At 41.5% G+C, this 18,916-nt stretch overlaps 1 protein-coding gene across 1 annotated transcript; it reads right to left on the reverse strand.

Annotated features, from left to right (window-relative positions):
* Positions 1 to 5,258: 5,258 nt before the first annotated feature.
* LOC308118861 (LON peptidase N-terminal domain and RING finger protein 2-like) lies at positions 5,259 to 17,993 on the reverse strand. The gene is made up of 12 exons (XM_080478511.1): positions 16,454 to 17,993; positions 13,187 to 13,305; positions 12,966 to 13,088; positions 12,637 to 12,792; positions 10,390 to 10,576; positions 10,165 to 10,264; positions 9,598 to 9,712; positions 8,995 to 9,116; positions 8,728 to 8,914; positions 8,521 to 8,655; positions 8,274 to 8,423; positions 5,259 to 7,143 (listed from the first exon to the last, which is right to left on the reverse strand). The coding sequence occupies exons 1-12, from the start codon at positions 17,199 to 17,201 to the stop codon at positions 6,985 to 6,987; spliced, it is 2,301 nt and encodes a 766-aa protein (XP_080334637.1). The 5' UTR covers positions 17,202 to 17,993; the 3' UTR covers positions 5,259 to 6,984.
* Positions 17,994 to 18,916: the final 923 nt, after the last annotated feature.

Below are 18,916 nucleotides of genomic sequence, written 5' to 3' on the forward strand. Positions count from 1 at the left end.
GCCCGCTGCAGGCCCCGCCCACCCGCACGCCCTCGCTGCCTCTCGACCTCTCCCTGCCTCTCTCTCTCCCTCCTTCGGCCCCGCCCCCTTTCCCGGCGCTTTTATAAACAGGGCCGGCACGAGCTTCTTCAGGGTCCATGGAGGAATTTTCTGCTTGTCCCCCTCGAACCCACCAGGTGCTGACAGTCACCCTACAACTACTGTAAAATCCGTCGGTTTCACTAGCAACACCATGGAGAAGTCATTTGACTTTTCTTCCTCTAGATACCAAAGAACAGTCAATTGACTCACAGACTTTTAGCTAACACCTCACCCTCAGCTGTTTGTTACGTAAACAAGGCTAATACTGGTGCACCACAGGAGGGGGAGCCAGGTATTGAAATACACATGTGTACATGTATATTTATTGACATCAGGAGAACCACATTGAGATTACTCACCTCTTTTAGTACATAAAAAAGTTTGCTGTGTCTTATATTAATTCTAAATACAAAAATATTCTTAAAACAAATAAATAGCACAAAAGACAAATAGATGGAAACAATAAAAAGTACAGTCGCAGAGAAAGACAAAACTATAAAAGCCACCAAATACTTAAATATAAGTTAGCTAAAACAAGAACAAGGTTAGGTTTGTGTTTACATGTGCTGTAAAACGGCCCTAAACTCGCCCAGCATGACAAACTGTGAGTTTTTAATTTTTTTCTGTACAGCATTCCATAAACATGGAGCAGAATACATAAAGGCTTTTTTGCCCAGTTTATAATGGATGGTCGGAACTGTGTGTAAAAACAAGTCTTTAGACCTCAGACTGTAGTTATTCCTGGGACACATTATAGGTTATCACACACGCAAATATTCTACAATTTATTGCTGAGATTTATTGAGTGTGCTAAAAGAAGCTCTGAGCTTTGCCCATCCCCAAACACTCCAAAACATCCAAGGTGTGAAAAATTCCAATGCACCCCCCCCCATGTTGGGACCTCTCTCTATGCAAGTCAGATTCTCATTTTCACTCCCCTGCTGATCCTCAGGCAATGTCCTTTCATTTGTAAATAGAGTCATTTGACTTAGAGCTGGGACTTAGAGGAAGTCTGAAAAATCATGGGTCTCCTAGGTAAAAGAGCTGCCGCGACGCCATCTTTGATTTCCCAGAAACCCATGCGGCAGGTTTCCCAAGATGACGTTAGCAACACCTAAACGCAATTTGACGGCTACAGATTCCGGTTTGTTTGTGAACATATTGACTTTGGTGTGATCGATTTGGACATCTGCGGCTTGGAAATTTTGGGGAAATGAGTGATGCCGGTCTTGTTTTGGTGCAAAAGCACAAAAGTAAGCCCTCTTAAGTAACTTTAAATCACGGTTTAATGGAACAAAATCTGAACTCCACACGCGTACGCACAGTGGCGATCCGAGAGTATGCTGGGGCCAAAGGCTAAAGGCTCTGACAAGCGTCAAACATATTTATAAATGAAATGAGACAACCACTGACCAGAGAGGAAGTAAAGAAGAAACACGGCTCGTTGATTGGTCTGGCCCGTGGTGGCTACGCTAATTAGCCTTTTTGTCCTTATGTTTTGTGTCTTAAGGCCTTTTTTTTGCGTGTTTTCAAACATCGTGTGTTTCTTGTTGGTGGCGTTGTTAGTCATTTTTGTGTATAGTAGTTTTTAAAATGAGGTCTTTGGGGATCATTTGCTGTCTTCTGTTTTTAACTGTGCGAGTAAAGGCAAGGCAAGGCAAGGCAAGGCAAATTTATTTATAGAGCACCATTCAAACACTGGGTAATTCACAGTACTTTACAAAGAAATTAAAGAAATACAGAGAGGCTTTACAAGGACATAATAAATATATTAATAAAAGAAATACATCATAAAAGTTTTAAAAACAGCATAAACAAGGTAAGAGATTTATTGAGATAGATTTAATAATGTAAGTAAAATCTATTAAAGACATTTTGGAACTTTTTATCTGAAGCTCCTTCGTCCTGATGTTGCAGATTTGTTTGTATCTACTCACATACAATATTTGTACGTGTGATAAACATCTGCAAAATCCTGGAAACAAACCAAATAACCACATTATGAATGCAGAAGACAAATAGAAGCTCTGTGGTGTTTTCGTAAAGCACTTTGGATAACTGCAGATTATTGTAAAATACTGTACAAAGACAGATTTGCTTAATCAGTTGATGAAAACAATGCTTAAAATATGTAACATTAATTAAAGATATATTCTGTAATTACATGCATGAAACAAATCACTTTATTTTCCAGATGCTAACAAACATGTGGTCCATAGAAGCACATAGGGCTGTATGTAGTAGTAAAAAAAGATAGAATGGAAGAAGAAAAATCCCTGAAAAAGTATCACAATTACACAACAATATCAACATTACAAATAATAAAAACAGACAAAGAAATGAATTGTTTTCTTGGCTAAGCCCGTTAGAATCGATTAATTTATTTTCCAAAACCAGTTTGAGTTGAACAATGTTGCTACTTGAGTGAATCAATCAAATGAGATTCAAATAAGATTTATTATAGTCCAAAATTCATTAGGTTTATTTACACAATTAATTACAAGATATTGATATTTCCAGTTTTCATGATCTATAGTGTTAGAATATGTGGTAAATCCTAATTTTGAATCTGTTGTTATAGTTTTTAAGCACATTTTAAAATGTTATTTCAAACACTACAGTAAATTCAGCCATTATGATATATATTTTGATGAGATGTTTATTAGATTTAAACTCAAATAAATTATTTTTTAACATGATATCTATATGGGAAATAATGGTGGAAGAAAATCATGCCTGGCTAAGTGTTTCTCTGGCGCCCCCTGTCGGTCAGACGAGGCCGTGTATTTCCAAGAGAGATTGACATAGGAAACACTAATACTGACTCTCAACAAAAAAAATAAAACTTTTTTGAAGGTTATTTCTGTTGTTGTTGTTTTTATTTCCACTGGAGATATTAATATGTTTTATTTAAGTAATTGTATATCTGCAGGTCCTCTACCATCCAACAGAGAGCGCTGCTGCACCCTCAGCCACTAACACAGCCTCAAGCTGGATTTGATACAGCAATGAATAATCCTAATCTTCAATCTACGAGCACATTAACCCAAAAGAGGATCTTGAAGTGATTCATGTGGCAGCTTGTACATTTATTTCATACACACACATGAAAATATAGAATGGTATTGACAATATTTCAATTATGTTTTTATTTTTATCTGTCTATCTATCTATCTATCTATCTATCTATCTATCTATCTATCTATCTATCTATCTATCTATCTATACGCACACACACAAAAAGGACAGATAGATAGATAGATAGATAGATAGATAGATAGATAGATAGATAGATAGATAGATAGATAGATAGATAGATAGATAGATAGATAGATAGATAGATAGATAGATAGATAGATAGATAGATAGATAGATAGATAGATTGTTTGTTTGTTTGTTTGTTTGTTTGTTTGTTTGTTTGTTTGTTTGTTTGTTTGTTTGTTTGTGTCTGTGCGTCTCACTCAGTGATGGATGCAGGATAATTAGAGCATGTGATATGGAAACACTTATAAATATTTCAGCAGTGCTCTCAGTGCTCTCCAGGTGGGCTGTGTTATATCTCACACACACACACACACACACACACACACACACACACACACACACACACACACACACACACACACACACACACACACACACACACACACACACACACACACACACACACACACACACACACGGCACATGTGATTCATGGTTTCCATTATAACTAATAACAAATGAAGTGTTCCCGCAGTATTCCAAGTAGTATTCCAGATACGTACAGGAGTGTTGTCTGTAGTTTTTTCAAAATACATTTTTCACTACTTGAGTCATCTGGAAGGAATTATATATAGTTCATACTGTACGATGCGATGCGATGCGATGCGATGCGATGTGATGCGGTGCGGTGTGATAGGAAAATGCTCTATAATCTGGAAGTCAGGAGGAAGCTGCTCTATAATCCGGACGTTAGTGGAGGAAGATGCTCCATAAACTGGATGTTGGAGGAGGAAGATGCTCTCTAATCTGCATGTTAGTAGAGGAAGATGCTCTATAATCTGGATGTTAGAAGGAAGATGTCCTATAATCCGGATGTCACACACAAAAAATTACTAATATTTTTCTAAAAGAATAAAAAACAAGTCAGTTGTTCTTAAAATGTTCATAAAAGAGCAGATTTAAACATCTTTTTAGTGTCGCTGTGGCTTCTTACAGTGACAAAAACAACTGGCACAAACAAACAAACAAACACATAAATCTGTGGATTAATCTCCGTCTTCTTGTTTCATTATGATCAGATGAATCAGAGTCTGAAGTCCAACTTCCCGTTCAGCACGTGACGGTCATAAACTCTCCGTGTGTTCATCAGCTCAAACAAAGCGTCACGTCGAGCATGGCAGGGAGTCGCCTCGTGACCTCATTGCCTCGTGACGTTTGATTTGTGAAGCGGGGTTAGTGTTGGTGTTTTTATTCTACATAATCAGAGTGAAAGACAAATAAACATTCGAAAGAAGTTAGGTGTTTATAAAAAGTCTAAGCTCATTAACGCTGCAAAAATGTACTTTATGTTCTGGACTATTTTCTCTGCTTTCTTCATTCTGGACTACAAACGACTCTTTTTAGTTTTGACTAATCATAGATATGAAAATATACAAGTCCATACCATCTGTGGCCACTAGATGTCAGTGTATGACAACAGAATACGGCTACAGTACCACAGACACTTTAGTTTTCAGAATACCATATTACCTGGACTATAAGCGGCACTTGTGCACAAGTTGCGTCATGAAGCAGCATGAAGAGGACGAAATATCAGTGATTATTTTTCTTGTCCGGCTGGAACTGCAATGTTGTGCTTTTAGCCCACGATTCTGTGTTTTCCTCATCACGGATACCGATATTCGCAGCATTGCTATAATTACTGAAATTTGAGTTACTTTTGTCACGTGTTTAAAAAGTCGAAGCCGTCTATCTCAAGATTTTGTGAAAACTGTCCTCTGATTGGTTGATTAGGGTTCAATTCAAGTAAGTCGCAATAAAATTTCACTCCGTTTTTCCTCCATCTTTTTTTCCCCTTCTAATGTAATTTTATTTCACGCTTTATTCTTTTTTTTTTTTTTAAATGAAAAGAAGCAGTTTCACACCTTTAAAGAACATGGAAAAAAAAACAAAAAAACACCCGAGACAGGAAGTGAATGTGTTTTCAGTTTTATTTGCAATAAAAAATAGGTACAAGAGCTCCCTTTACAAATATATGAGGGAAATGCAGCACGTTGTGAACACGCTCGGATACAGACCGCGGGTGACTGTGGAGGAGTCACAAACATCTGGAAGGACAGAATTCTACAGAGACGAGGCATTTACGTGCACACCGACGACGCCGGTCAAACCACCGCGGTCCTATGAGAACAGACCGACGTGTAAACACTCTGTTCCAATTTGATTTGAAACCTTTTAAGTGCTGGGTTTTTCTTGTAAACTTGACAGTTTTAGAGACGATTCCATATTAGTGAAGCTGACGCGGAGATTTGAGCTCAAATTTCCTTTTAAATCGTCGCTACATTAGTTCTCGTGTTATAGATGCTACAGTCATTTGATGAAAGTGCTGGAAGAACTTATTGCAGTGGTCCAAGATGCACCTAAAGCCTCTTTAAAAAATAAAAAAAACAACCTCATTAATCCAGATTTTATGAGAATTGGAGTTATACTGCGACAGCAGTTTTGTGCAAATTAACTCCTGCTTGTATAAAGTGATAAAGAACAATTATCGCAGGATATTTAACCGTGTGCAAAAAAGAAAATGTCCCTAAGAAAACTCCACAGCCCAGATATTGCTTCAGTGTGCATGTAAATGTGACGGGAGGAGGGGAGTCGTCGAGAAGAGTCCAAATGCTCCTTAAATAAAACATTGAAAAGGCCTCAGAAATACATTGATATACATGTAAATCACGCAGAATGAAAAGAGTTCACCAGACACGTGCGGAGGGTTCGCAGAGAGAAAAACAAAACAAAGATGGTTAACGGCTAAAACTAAGTCCCGTCCCGGCGATCCGCTCCGACGGGACAGGGAACGACCACATCCGCAGGATCTCAAGAGAATTTGCATTTTCATATTTATTCTTCTCTTTCTTTTTCCCCTCCTTTTTGTTTTTCCTTTGGGCAATCAGAACTTGTGCGAGAGCCCAGCTCATATTTGATTCTTAAGCACACGCAGTCGATTTCTATTATAGAAAAACAAACAACAACATGTGGACGTGAAGCGGCTTGCACATGTTTAGCATGGACACCTTTCGCCCTGCTGAATTAAAAAAACAAACAAAAAAAAACAAACATTAAAAATGTGTAGGATTGCTGTAATGCCAGTTTAGTTGCGCCTCACTACCACCTGGTGGTGTAAAGCGGCATTACAGGTATCATCAGCGTAGCTTCTGGAAGTTTCTCTTCGATGAAGATTTTACTTTTTTTTTTTTTTTCTTTTTTTTTATCATTTCGAGAGAAGCAGCTGCTGGCGCACACACAGATCTCTGATTTGTTCAATGTGATGGATAAAGAATCGGCAGACGGGCTCATACATTCACTTGTGCGTTGCCATCATGCCAGGTTGTTTTGTTTTTTTTGTGAGCGTTTGTTTTCCCCACCTGTTGTCCTGGTGGAAAGTGATGTGTTCAGCACAGGTTTTTGTTCCTTCCGACATCAAAGCCGATTTCGACTTTCACATGAAAAAGTTAGTGAAGGGACGAGCGTGGACGAAGCCGGAGGAACTTCGGGTCGGACCGCGACCCGCTCCGCGTGACAGGAATGAGTTCATGAGGCTCTGAGGGCGAGGAGGAGGAGGAGGAGGAGACACCGGGAGCGGATCAGAGGACCCGTGAAACCACACGCCGTCTAGACTGCATAGATGCGAGAGGCGGCGGTTCATCACCGCGGCCTCTTGCGGGTGACGAAGATGAGGACTCTCCTGATGGCGATGAGCCGGTCTTTGAGCGACGTCATGGCCAGGATGGTGAGCTGGGCTCGGTTCTCCAGCGGCAGGACGGCGAGCAGCCACCAGGACCAGGCGGGACCGCTGGGGCTGGCCTGCAGGACGGACGGGGACACAGACACACAGTTGTCACTCAGACACATGGAAATCAGAACATTTAAACTGCTCTGGCTTTTTAAGATCTGATTCTAGAAGAGAAGAGCTTTTATTATCATTACACCACCAAACTGGAGCGCTGCTCCTCTCAATGAGAAATGACAATTAACTAAAAAATATCTTGAAAGTGTCTACGACACCGTTTATTATTTGCTATAATAAAATTTGACTTTTTTGGGAGGAGTGTGTGTGAATAATTATAAAAACAGGACAACACGGAGTATGACGTAGGCTTTATTCAGTTGAGGTGCTCGTGTCTGGATCAGTAAAACGTTAGTACTCGTACTGGTCCTTTAGAAAGTGGCATCGGTGCGCCTCTACTTTTATGTGCACAGAAAACAAACGGTGTTTATGTTATAGTGAGAAATGTGAGACAGAAGCCTCATTTATTTCATAAACATCTTAAAATCGAGAAATTTTGTTCAACATCCAGTTTTACTTTAAATGACCCATCAGTTTATTTTGATCTTTCTTGTTACGTTGCTGCAAAAAGTTCCGTCCCGATTGAATTTTTTCCCGTTAAATATAGCAAACAGTTTATTGTTCAGATCAAACAGTCTGTTGGAGTAACGAAGCTTTAATGCTGGGAGCTGCTCGTGTCATTTAAATCTTTCATTTCATTTTGAATGTCAGAAATGAGCTGGAAATAGTGACGGAGCAGCTCACAGGACTCAGATGAATAGAAATGTGATATAAACTGTAACTCCAGGACTTGGGGCGCAAGGTGGTGTTTTGTTTGTTCAAAGAATTTAATCTCTCACAGATTATCATCAGTGACGCTTACAGGTAAGAGTCACGATGAGATTCCTCACGGAGTTTGACCCTCTTGTTAATTATTAGACACATAAAACTACCAAAACTCTGGAACGAAAACTAACTGGGAACATCAGCGACTCACTGCTGCCATCTAGTGCTCAAATCAATGAAACTTTAAGAAATTGTGTGAATATGAGCCTAAAAGAGCAAATATATAATCCGTAAACCTTTACATTTGAACTTATTTCCTATATTTCTATCTGAGGCTGTGGTGAAGAGGCGGAGTTGTGCGTTCTGAGCAGCGTTTCCTCACCTGTGGGTCGGGGTCCTTGCTGGGCAGGTGTCCGAAGTGGCTGAGGATCTGACTCTTCATGTTGTCTTTAAGGGAGGTGAACCAGTTGTTGGCCTGCTCGTACACAGAGTCGTGCAGCTTCAGAAGCTCCACCAGCTCCTCCCCCTCCACCTGATCACGTTCAGATAAACAAAGACAGCTTCAGTTTTGTTTTGTTTTGAGCCGGTTGAAGTTTCAAACTGTAGCAGGAAATCAAGCCTCTCCTCACCTTCCTGTCCTCCAGGTACTCGATCTTGGCCGTGTTGTATCCGTCTCGCTGACCGTGGCTCAGGACTTTAAATCGCGACACGCCGATGGTGTCGACCACCGAGCGCCCGTCGGGGAAGAACTTCACGTCTCGCACCTGAAACGGTTAAACCGTGTTAACGCTGACGGACACCACGCCCCCCCTCGAGGTGTTCGGGCCGAGGCTCACCTGCAGCATGCAGCCGAAGTCCGCGAACCCTTTCAGCTCGTCAGCGATGCACATGCCGAACTGCTTGGTGCCAGTCTCCATGGAGCGGCGGATCATGAGGCGGTAGCGCGGCTCGAACACGTGCAGCGGGCAGGGGATGGTGGGGAAGGCCATGGTGCACACGAAGATGGGCACTTCCTGGTTCAAACTAAAGAGAAAGGGCACCGTTAGCGAGCGAGCGAGCGAGGGAGCGCACGCTGGAGCCGGAGCACTGTGAGGAAGACTCACTTGGACAGCTCCTTCATCTCCTCTTCGTGGATCTTCTTCCTCTCCTCCAGCTCCTCTCCGAGGTAACGCTGCAGGAGCTCTTCCATCAGCAGAGTCTTATTGTACCCCCTGGTGGCCAGATACTGCAACAACACAGAAGTGAAGCATTTTACACACTGAAGTGCAAACTTCAGAAATAAACCGAGCGATTTGAAAGTTTCAGCTCAAATCTTGAGCCAAAAATTTTGCATATTTATGTAAAAACTGCCTTGTATTGTTTTGTATATAGTCATAATTATGAGCTCTGATGTATATATGTGCTATAATAAACACTATTTGCTAGTATAACATACTATTTTAGGTATTCCTGTCTCACATTGGGTAAAGCTACACTATTTTATGAATGAATGTTTATTTCGGTTACAGTTTCAGTGCAAAGGTTGAATTTTTTTCCCCCCCACAATATCTGTTGCTGATATGAGTCTATGCAGAAGCCTTATAATGTGTACAAATTTTTATTTATTTTCCTCACCACTCCTGTACGCTTGTTCGGGGGCAGATTAAGCAAGATTCTAGCATTCTAGCTACATGCTGCACCGACTCCTTGACGCTTGGCACTCGTACCTCAGACAGGTTCTCCTTGCACAGCGGGCAGTTGGGGTTGTGGTCCAGGCAGCGTTCCAAACACTTGAGGCAGAAGGTGTGACCGCAGGGTGTCGCCACAGGCTCGTAGAACAACCTGGAAGGGGAAAATGGTCGTCAACCAAATGTGACAAGAGCGCACATGACGACAGGCCGAGGCAGCTCACATTCATTAAAACTCGAGTTTCTATCGTTCTGTCTTTGCCGGGCAGAAGAATCATCGATTCTTCAGTCTGATTACACTCAAATTAGAAACATAACAAAGTCAAAAAGTTTGTAATCTCATCTCAACAAAGTCTTCATCTGATTACTTTCAGACCGGTTTTTCACGTCTATGATACAATCCAGCAGTAAACAGTTCTGGTGTTTGTTTTTTTCTTTCCATTTTTAACATTACACTAATTATTCAGACAGATTGATCAGTGATACCAACAATAATGAAAAGTCATATTTTTAAAGAATACTTAACATATTGACATATTTCCTTAACAGTGCAGAGGTATTAAGCTCTTTCAGTGAGTCGCAAGACCTCCCGGACTGTGTGCGTACCTCATGCAGAGTGAACACTCCATGTCTCCGCTGTCCAACAGGTCAGCAGCAAACACGCGTCCTCCGCAGACTGCAGCCGGCTGAGTACTGCCCGTCTCGTCTGCAGGATATTAAAAAAAAAAAAAGTGTTGCTTGAGAGAAGATTCAATAAAAAATAGCTCCATCATAATCAGGGAGTTGTTCAGAGAAGATCAACCAGAAACGATGCAGGTTGGACTTTCTTACCGGTTCGGTGGAATTTGGAGGGAGGGCTGAACACTGCTGAGGGTCCGTCACTGCTGTACTTCCTCTTAAGGCCACTAGTGGGTGCTGGCAGTGCAGCGAGAACATTGGCCAGGGTCTTGGTGTTTCCTTCCTCTGCAGCAGAGTCCAGGAGTCTGGAGGACGACTCGTCCACGCTGATGTCAGAGTCCTGGGCGCACACACAGGTAAACACACATAATGAGATGGCCTGCCACAGTGGACTTCATCATTGCAGCAGTTTTAGTATTCATCGAATTCACAGGTTGAAAATTTGTACAGTGCACATTTGAACATTTGTACAGAGGACATTTCCTGGAAGTCATTTCAGCGGCTCTATCTTTATTTCTTAAAGCTCATTTTTAGTGAATTGGGTTGATTCAGACGTTGATATTGAAGCCATTTTCCCTCTTTTGGCTGCGTTGATGCTTTCAGCCATTTTACTTGTGTTCATCGTTTTTCTCCATAGATTTTTTTTAAAATAGCAAGTAGCTTGAAAAAGTAACCTAAAATGGAAAAAAAAGCAACCAGCAACAAGCAGTTTAAGCTGCTTTACCTGTTCTGGCAATTTTAGAAGTTTTATATTCTCTGGCTGTCTACAGTTTTTTTATTTAGAGTCATTTTGACAATCTTGACTTTTTAATTATTTTTTGTACCGAATTTAGATATTGAGCCTTTTAGTTGGTTTACCAATTCTAGCGGTTTCAAGCCATTAGTTGATTGCAATTTTAACTCTTTTAACTGTTTTTCCTTCTTAGCTGTTCTGTATGTTTGCAATTTTACACATTTCAAGCTACTTTTATTGCCATTTTAGCTATTCTACCTCACTTTTTTTTATTAAAGCAGTTTTAAGCCAGAAGATAAAATTGCTTTTGAAAATGAGTCTATTGTGCAAATGAAATGACAGACTGTATCTATGATATTTTCTGACAGCTTCCAGGAGGGGAGCAGGTTGCAGAACTTTAAGAGCAAGTGTTTTCTTGATCAATGTGTGTTGTGCTGTCGTTTGTGGCCACACAGCAACATGTAATCAATTACTCTGACACAAATTGGCTTTAAGTGAAAGCTTCTAATTGTCAAATGGCGTGACATTAAGCCGAAAGGCCAAACAAGAGGACTGATCTCCCTGATTACACAAACGAGGTAAAGACCTTTAAGTGTTTTCCACAGAAATCCAAATGGAAATCAAATGTCTTGCATCTTTGAAAATAGCGATAAACATATAACAGCTATCAATAATGCAATTATCAGCCAATGATCCTACCAAACATTTACTGAAGATAAAATGATTTAGATAATGAGTGTACGAGCAGGTGAAGCAGTGCTGACACACATTAAAATGTGCTTGTCTGTGTAACTGTCTTCACTCAGAGAGCAATACAGGTTATGGATTAAACCTGATATATTCTATCACAGGTATATGAAAAAGGGAAAAAAAGCTTTTTATAAATAATTAGTGAATCTTTTCTTTTACTCCAGACCATTGATCTCCAGCGGAAAAGTGTCAACCAGAGGTCCACACTATAATGAATTAAGAATGAGAATTACTGCTTCTAATTTAATATGTAAAATAAATAAATAAATGGCTCTAAACTGAACATATGAATCACAATGCATGTATTCAATCATTTCCATGTGAAAATGCATTTATTTCTAAAATATGCAAGGACAAACAATGTTGGGTTCAGATGTGGTTATTTGAGCTTCCCCCCCCCCCGTGTCACCATTAGTATAAACCATCTTACAAAGACAGAGGTAACATGTTTCCACGTCCATTCTGGAACGCACCATAGTCATTTCTTCTTTAAATAATGGTAAGTTTAAAACAAAAAGATTTATTTTTCTGAGGTTATTCCTAATCACCTCTGGTAAAATAGTCCATATGTGGCTGAACATATAGTGCATTTTATGTTGGCAGTGCTATTTTCAAATATTCTAAACATGGTTCACTTTTCGACAAAAGAAATAAAAACTTTTTAAAAAAAGACTGACATGAGTTTAAGAAGGTTTTTTTTTTTTTTTTTTTTTAGAAGTGCAAATCTAATTTTGACCATTTCCGAACAGGACATATCTCTGGCACTGCTTCCAGGTCGGGTCAGGAATCAGTGGTGTTGTCTGTCCACCAGTATTTAAGTAAGCACACCCTGAACATTGTCCAGTTCTATTTCTGACCCTCGCAAGTGTGTGTGTGTGTGTGTGTGTGTGTGTGTGTGTGTGTGTGTGTGTAGTGACCTGTGAGGATGAGCCTGGCTTCTGTGTGAGAGGCCTCAGAGTTCGGAGCAAAGCAGCGGGTTTGATGAGACGGGTGGTGCCCCCTCCCTGCAGGGGGTGCAGTGGAGTTTGCAGGTCTTGGTTCTCGAACACAGAGGAGAAGAGCTCACCGAGGACCTGAAGGAAGGAAAAATAAATAAATAAATCAACATGTGAGTCAGAAAGACAACAAAAGGAAGTTTAATCTCTTTACTGACAACTGACAAGAACCATCTGCATCATAGGAACTTTTTACACAACAGCGTTGTCGTGGAAACGGGACTATGTTATTCGTTTGGAGACTTTCTTACCTTTTGTGCCTCTAGTTTGACTTTGGTCCATTCGGGCTTCAGCGCCACACACAACAAATATTCCTGCAAGGCCTCGTCGTTCTGCCCCGCTTGAGTCAGAGCTTCGGCTTTCAGACAGTGAGCCTGAAATAAGCAACAACAAGAGTCAACATTTTCTTTCACACGTATAAGAAAAACCATCTCGGTTCTTCCTCTGTAGTTTTAATCCAAGCCTGACTCACCTTTGCCCAGAGAGGCTTCATCCTACAGAGGCTGTTGGCATCCTGCACCGCCTGGCTGAAGTTCCTCATCTCCATGTGCAGATCAGCCCGTTGATACAGCAGCCTGCCTGCAGAGGGCACTGCACACCACAAAGAAAAACACTCAGGGTCAAACTCCAAGTGGGCTTCTTTTTTTTCTCCCTTCTTGCTTTTCTAGGTCTGTAGGAAGTAGGACAATAATGTAACGTGGCATAACTTCTATGTACTGGAGATCATGTAACCTGTGTGGCAACACTGTGTCAGTCATGTAAGTGAAAAATCATTAGTCTGTAAAACAGCACGGCTCATTATGTAGCTCTTCTCAAACGACACGGTTGTATAATCATCACATCGAGTACATAATGCACCTTGCTGGACATCTGGCACATGAAGAATAAAGAAATACGTTACAGAGCCAGTGAAAATTTGACTAAAAGGGTTTTTTGGGGGGGGGGGGGGGGGGTTAAAAAAGAAGGTTTAACAAAATACTGATTATTTTTAAGCTAAATTTTCTGAATCTTATTTTAAAAAAAATTAACAAAGATTCAGAATAGATTAAAAAAAATTATATACCATTGATTTAAAAAAAAATAACTGCAAAAGACCGAAAACATGTTTCAGTACAACTCTTGCAATTATTCCGTTTTCATATCAGGTACCAAAACAAACAGCAATGATGATCAGGTTAAAAAAAAAAAAAAAGAAGAATTTTTCTAGTTGCAGAGTTGAGAAATATCAGTACATTACAGAGTGTAATTATTTGGGAGAGAGACTCCACCCGGATCAGAGTCAGCTAAGGTGAAACACGATCGCAAACAAACAAGAACCAACAAGATGCATCAGTGAGCTCCTGGTGAATTTCATAGGAACATGAAGTGACACTGCAGAAATACAGGTTCATTTGTAAAATGTCAAGATTTCTAGTCACCCAGGTTGCAGGAGACCCGTTTTAAAGTTTTGCCGACATTTTACCTCAGATCTTAAAAAACTTTTCTGGAATTCTGGATTCATAATGCTATATCTATACACACAAATAAAAATCAGGGATGTCAAAAGACACAGCCCGTGGGCCACAACCGGCCCTGAGAGGCTCCAGTCCGACCGACTAAACCTCCAAGCAAATGGTAAAAAATTCCAAGAAAACACTTGATATCAACCGAGACCTGAACCGAGGTATTGGTGATGCTGCCATGAAAGCTAGAAACCCAGCCCCTGTTATAAATCAAACTTGGCAGAAGGAGACATTTGAATTGGAAGTGAAACATCTTCCCATTATGGCATACGATAACTGACTATAAAGTTCAGTATTAATCATTTTCTTTGCCCTTTTGTTAAAATTATATCATGCTGCAATGAAAATAGTAGTTATTGTGGTAATTTGTGCACTCACTTCATTGCACATTTTTAGGTCGTTTCCAAATCAAAAAAAGCTTTCGAGTCATACGAGGGTCACCCTACATAACTTGTGATAGAAACCCAACATGATTCATGAAATATTCACTCTCATTCTCAAAAAATATAAACTAGCTGTGGAAAGAAAATGTACTTCTGTCCTCTCCCCATGTACATCCAGATGACCTGATCCACAAACCCATCCCCGTTGACATGAATACAGTTTATAAAATACTTATATAGCTTGGAGAGTTACACGGCTGAAAGGTTACGCTCATGCTGACCTTATGGGATGTAACTGACATGAGACACAACCGTTCTGCACTGGGAATAATGGGACAGCATGAAAAACAATGATTCAGTGTTTCATCTGTAGATTAGACCTAAATGTTGTACGGACAGTGAGGGGGTCACTGAAAATGAGTGCGTGTAATACGTCATTTTAATGCTTACAAATGATACAAATCCGGGTTTAGCCCTCTATAATAGTCCTTATTTCTCACTTCTGAGGAAGCGTGACACCGGAATTGTTTGTCCGCCTTGTAAAGCTGACCACATCTCAACAGAAGAGCATTAAAGCACATCAAGTGTTGGAACATGGTGATCAGAAGTCCGAGTTCTGATTCACAAACAATGATGAAGTTCATCCAGTTGGATGGGTGGGAGCATGACCTCCATCAGCCTGAAAGCTGATTGATAGATTAGAAATACTTTTATAGATTCCAGCGCAGTCGGAAACAAGGAAGTGTAGAAAGGTAACAGGATGCTACATATGTTTTTGTTGTTTACTTCTACTTCCTGAAAAGATAACTTGTGTAGGTTTGTAGATTACCTAAATAAATTTAGAGTCATATTCCACCTGTCCCCGATATTCCTTCAGAAAAAAAAAAAAAAAAACTAAAATGGAAATATGATGATGAAAAGGCAGCGGTTGGATAATGACTATATATTCAGAGGCATTTGGTACACTCATCCTACATCACAGACAGCAGAAGGGCTCCTGCTGTCTCTGTTGGGAAAACACTGACTGGCAGAGACAAAGCTGTGAAAGCACTCTGTCCTCGTCTCATCCAGAAGACCTTCACCAGACAGAAGGCAGGAATCAATATTGATCTGGGGGAGCAAAATATGTGAAACGCTGCCACTGTATCTTTGGCCTGAAAGCTATTGTTAGGTTGCAATTCATTCATGGAATCAAAACTGAATTTAAATACCTTTGAGAACTAATGGGACACTGAAAAATAGGCCAGATGTGGGAGGACAAGGAAGAGGGGTTAAGTAACTTTCTTCCAGGACAGACCATGCAACACCAAACGTCCTCTGGCCTCGAATTAATGAAGCTTGCTGGCATTTTTTACATCACGTGTCCACATAACAGGTTTTTGGCCAAATAGAATTGGGAAAGGTGAAACAAACTGTTGTCACCTGCTGGTGAATGACCAAAACTCCCTTCTAAATGTTATCCAATAGATCTTATGAAACAGCACTATCAAGGGCATAAATGAGGTTAGCATCTAATGTAACCCAGCCAGACACAAGACACCTGGGTGTCTTTATATGTAACCCCTCTGAAGAGCTAATAAAAGACCTCAATAACACTGCAGAGTATATATAGATAAAGTGTGAAATGTGGCAGAGGACGCTCAGATGTGTGCTACTTAAGTAACGAGGGGCCTGGCGTCATGTAATGCACGAGTTTATGCAAAATGAATGGGGAAGGGTAGCGCCCCCTGTTGGTGACACCGAGAAGCTCCGGCAAAAAGTAGGTCAGCTGCACCTTTTATCGATTTGATTTACACACAGAAAGAAAACATTAAATAAGTCTTCACCGCACACGTGAGTGTCGTGCACGCTCACCTAGATCAACAGCTGCGTTGAACTTCTCCAAGGCACCCGGCAAGTTGTCCTTCTTCCACAAAACCTCTCCTTCAATCCAGGACTTCCTGGCTTTGGTCTCAGTGGCAAACAGTTTATCGAGCAGGCCGCTGAGGACTACATTGAGCCTGCGGCCATTGGGCAGCCCGTCCTTGCTCAGCTTCTCCTTACACTGAATACAATCTTTAACAGAGTCGTCCTCTATACAGTTCTTGCAGAAAGTATGTCCACACTCCACTGTCGTGGGTTCGTGGAGGAGACACCTGCAGAGGCGACATGAAAACAGATCCAGGGCTTCATCCTCCTCGCCCTCACTGTTTTGACCCCCATCGTCCCCCTTGTTGCTGCTGCTGCTTGTACAGTGTCCATTAACAGCAGCGGTGATGCCCAGCTCCTTCTCCCGCAGAGTCCGGGCGATGGTCTCCACAAGGAGGGGCAGCTCCTCCGGCCGCAGTTTGCCCAGGCTGGCGGAGGAGCAGTACGAGTCCAGCGCCTCGGAGATCCGCCCGGCGCGGGCGAGAGAGTCGGCCTTCCTCAGACACAAGCCCCGGTCGGGCTGCTGGAGGTCGGCCAGCTGGGAGCTGTAGATCTCCACTGCCAGGCTATAGTCCCCTGCCCGGTTGGCTTCCTCCGCCACCTCCAGCATCTCGGGGCAGATGCCCGCAGCTCCGGGGTTGGCGAGCGGGTGGACGAAGAGCTCGCCCTGGTGGGACCTCACTCCGGTCTCCATCTTCACGATTGGTTTTCACACAAACTACCCACGATCACAGATCATAATTGTTGTAACACCCCCCGCCCGAACCAAACCAGACCCCCGGTGGTGTCCCGGTCTCAGTGGTGACCATAGTGGAACAGTGAAGCCGAGCAGAGAGAGCAACGTGGGAGCGGCGGAGTGTAAACAGCAGCCCGGCGGAGGTTGAAGGTCGGAGTTATTTATCGACTGAGCCCACGCGTCTTTTATAACAACACAACAAGGTGGAGCGCCGCATGAATATCAACCGAAACGTATAAAAACGTCCTATTTTTAAATTCCAGCCGGGGTGAGAAATCCTCCGAGCTTAACAAGTAAGGAGCTTAATGTCCACTCGGTCTACCCGTTCAAAATGTCCAACAACCCAACAAATGACAACTTTGGGAGCGTACATAAGCGCCGAGATCGTAAAAGTGCAGTTTAGATTTGGCAATATCAAACCTAAAGACACTTAAAAAGTGTTTTGTTATGTTTTCCGTCTCCGCCGCTGGATGCTTTCCGAGAGAGCTAGCTTACAGCTGCTTATAAACGGGCTCGGACCGAACCGACTGACCGCTCGTCGACCGCCACGATTTAAAAAAAACGAGCAAAAAACGAACACATTCTGAGCCGACAACTCGTGTGGTCGAGGACACCCTTCTCCTGAAGTTATGTTCTCCTCCGGGGAAACGATAAAGAGCCGATAAAAACACTGCCGCCGCCGCCGCCGAGCGAGTTCATCTTCGTGGCTAGCCAGCTAGCATTCGGCTCCTTCTTGGGTCTTCGGGCGTCACGTGACGCGCCAGGCGGCTTCCTATTGGCCGATAATGTGGCTCACTTATATAACGCGGCGATGTTGTATAACCTTCCCGACCGCAGTGAATGAGTCCGTAGGCTCGCAAGAAAAAACAATAACAACTTTAATATCTGTTTTATAACGTTCCGCACGTAATATAACAACTGAAAGTCTGAAGATGAGATGACACACAACAAAGTTCCACTGCTGGCTGAGCCATTTGGCTTTATTCCTCTTGCAGCGCCCTGGTTTAAGGGAGCGCTTCATTGATTTATATAAGGCTTTTATATAAGCTGCATGGAGACTGGCAGTGCAGTTGCAGTTGCAATGAGGACAACTTTTTTATGTGGCGCACTTATCATTTCAGAAAGCTTGAACATCTTCCTCAGATCCACTGAAATGTATGTGGGGGCAAAAAAAAAACCCCAAAAAAAAGAATAAGGAAACAAAGTGTGACCCAGTTTAGTCACTGGAAAAATCCACATGTTAATTCACAGGAAGTTATAATGCACTAATTCTTGTTTTATTATTTATATTCAACACAAAATATATGCATAAATCCTAAATTTTACCCCAAGAACCGAGTCCAGGACAGTAATTCTCGAGCCTCATCAGTGTTCAAATAGTTAAAAAAAAAAAAAAAGCAGGTTTATCTCTCTATATGTGTTCTTGTATCTAAATTACTGGAAGTGTTTAATAATTCAAATCCGTAACCAGTAGCAGATATTTCTCTCCATTCCTACATGTATTTTATGAAGGGTGATGCTCTTCTTTTAACATGCAAAGCACGTCTTTGACCATTTTTATTCTTTTACTATGAGAAATGCTTTATATAAAAAGAAAATGTTTGATTTTCAAGGAACTAACCAATACATAACTTGTTCTCTACAGACAAGAGACAGCACTTATGCTCATATTT

The sequence above is a fragment of the Lipophrys pholis genome, assembly GCF_963383615.2.
Source record: "Lipophrys pholis genome assembly, chromosome: 13".
NCBI classification, from domain to species: Eukaryota; Metazoa; Chordata; class Actinopteri; order Blenniiformes; family Blenniidae; genus Lipophrys; species Lipophrys pholis.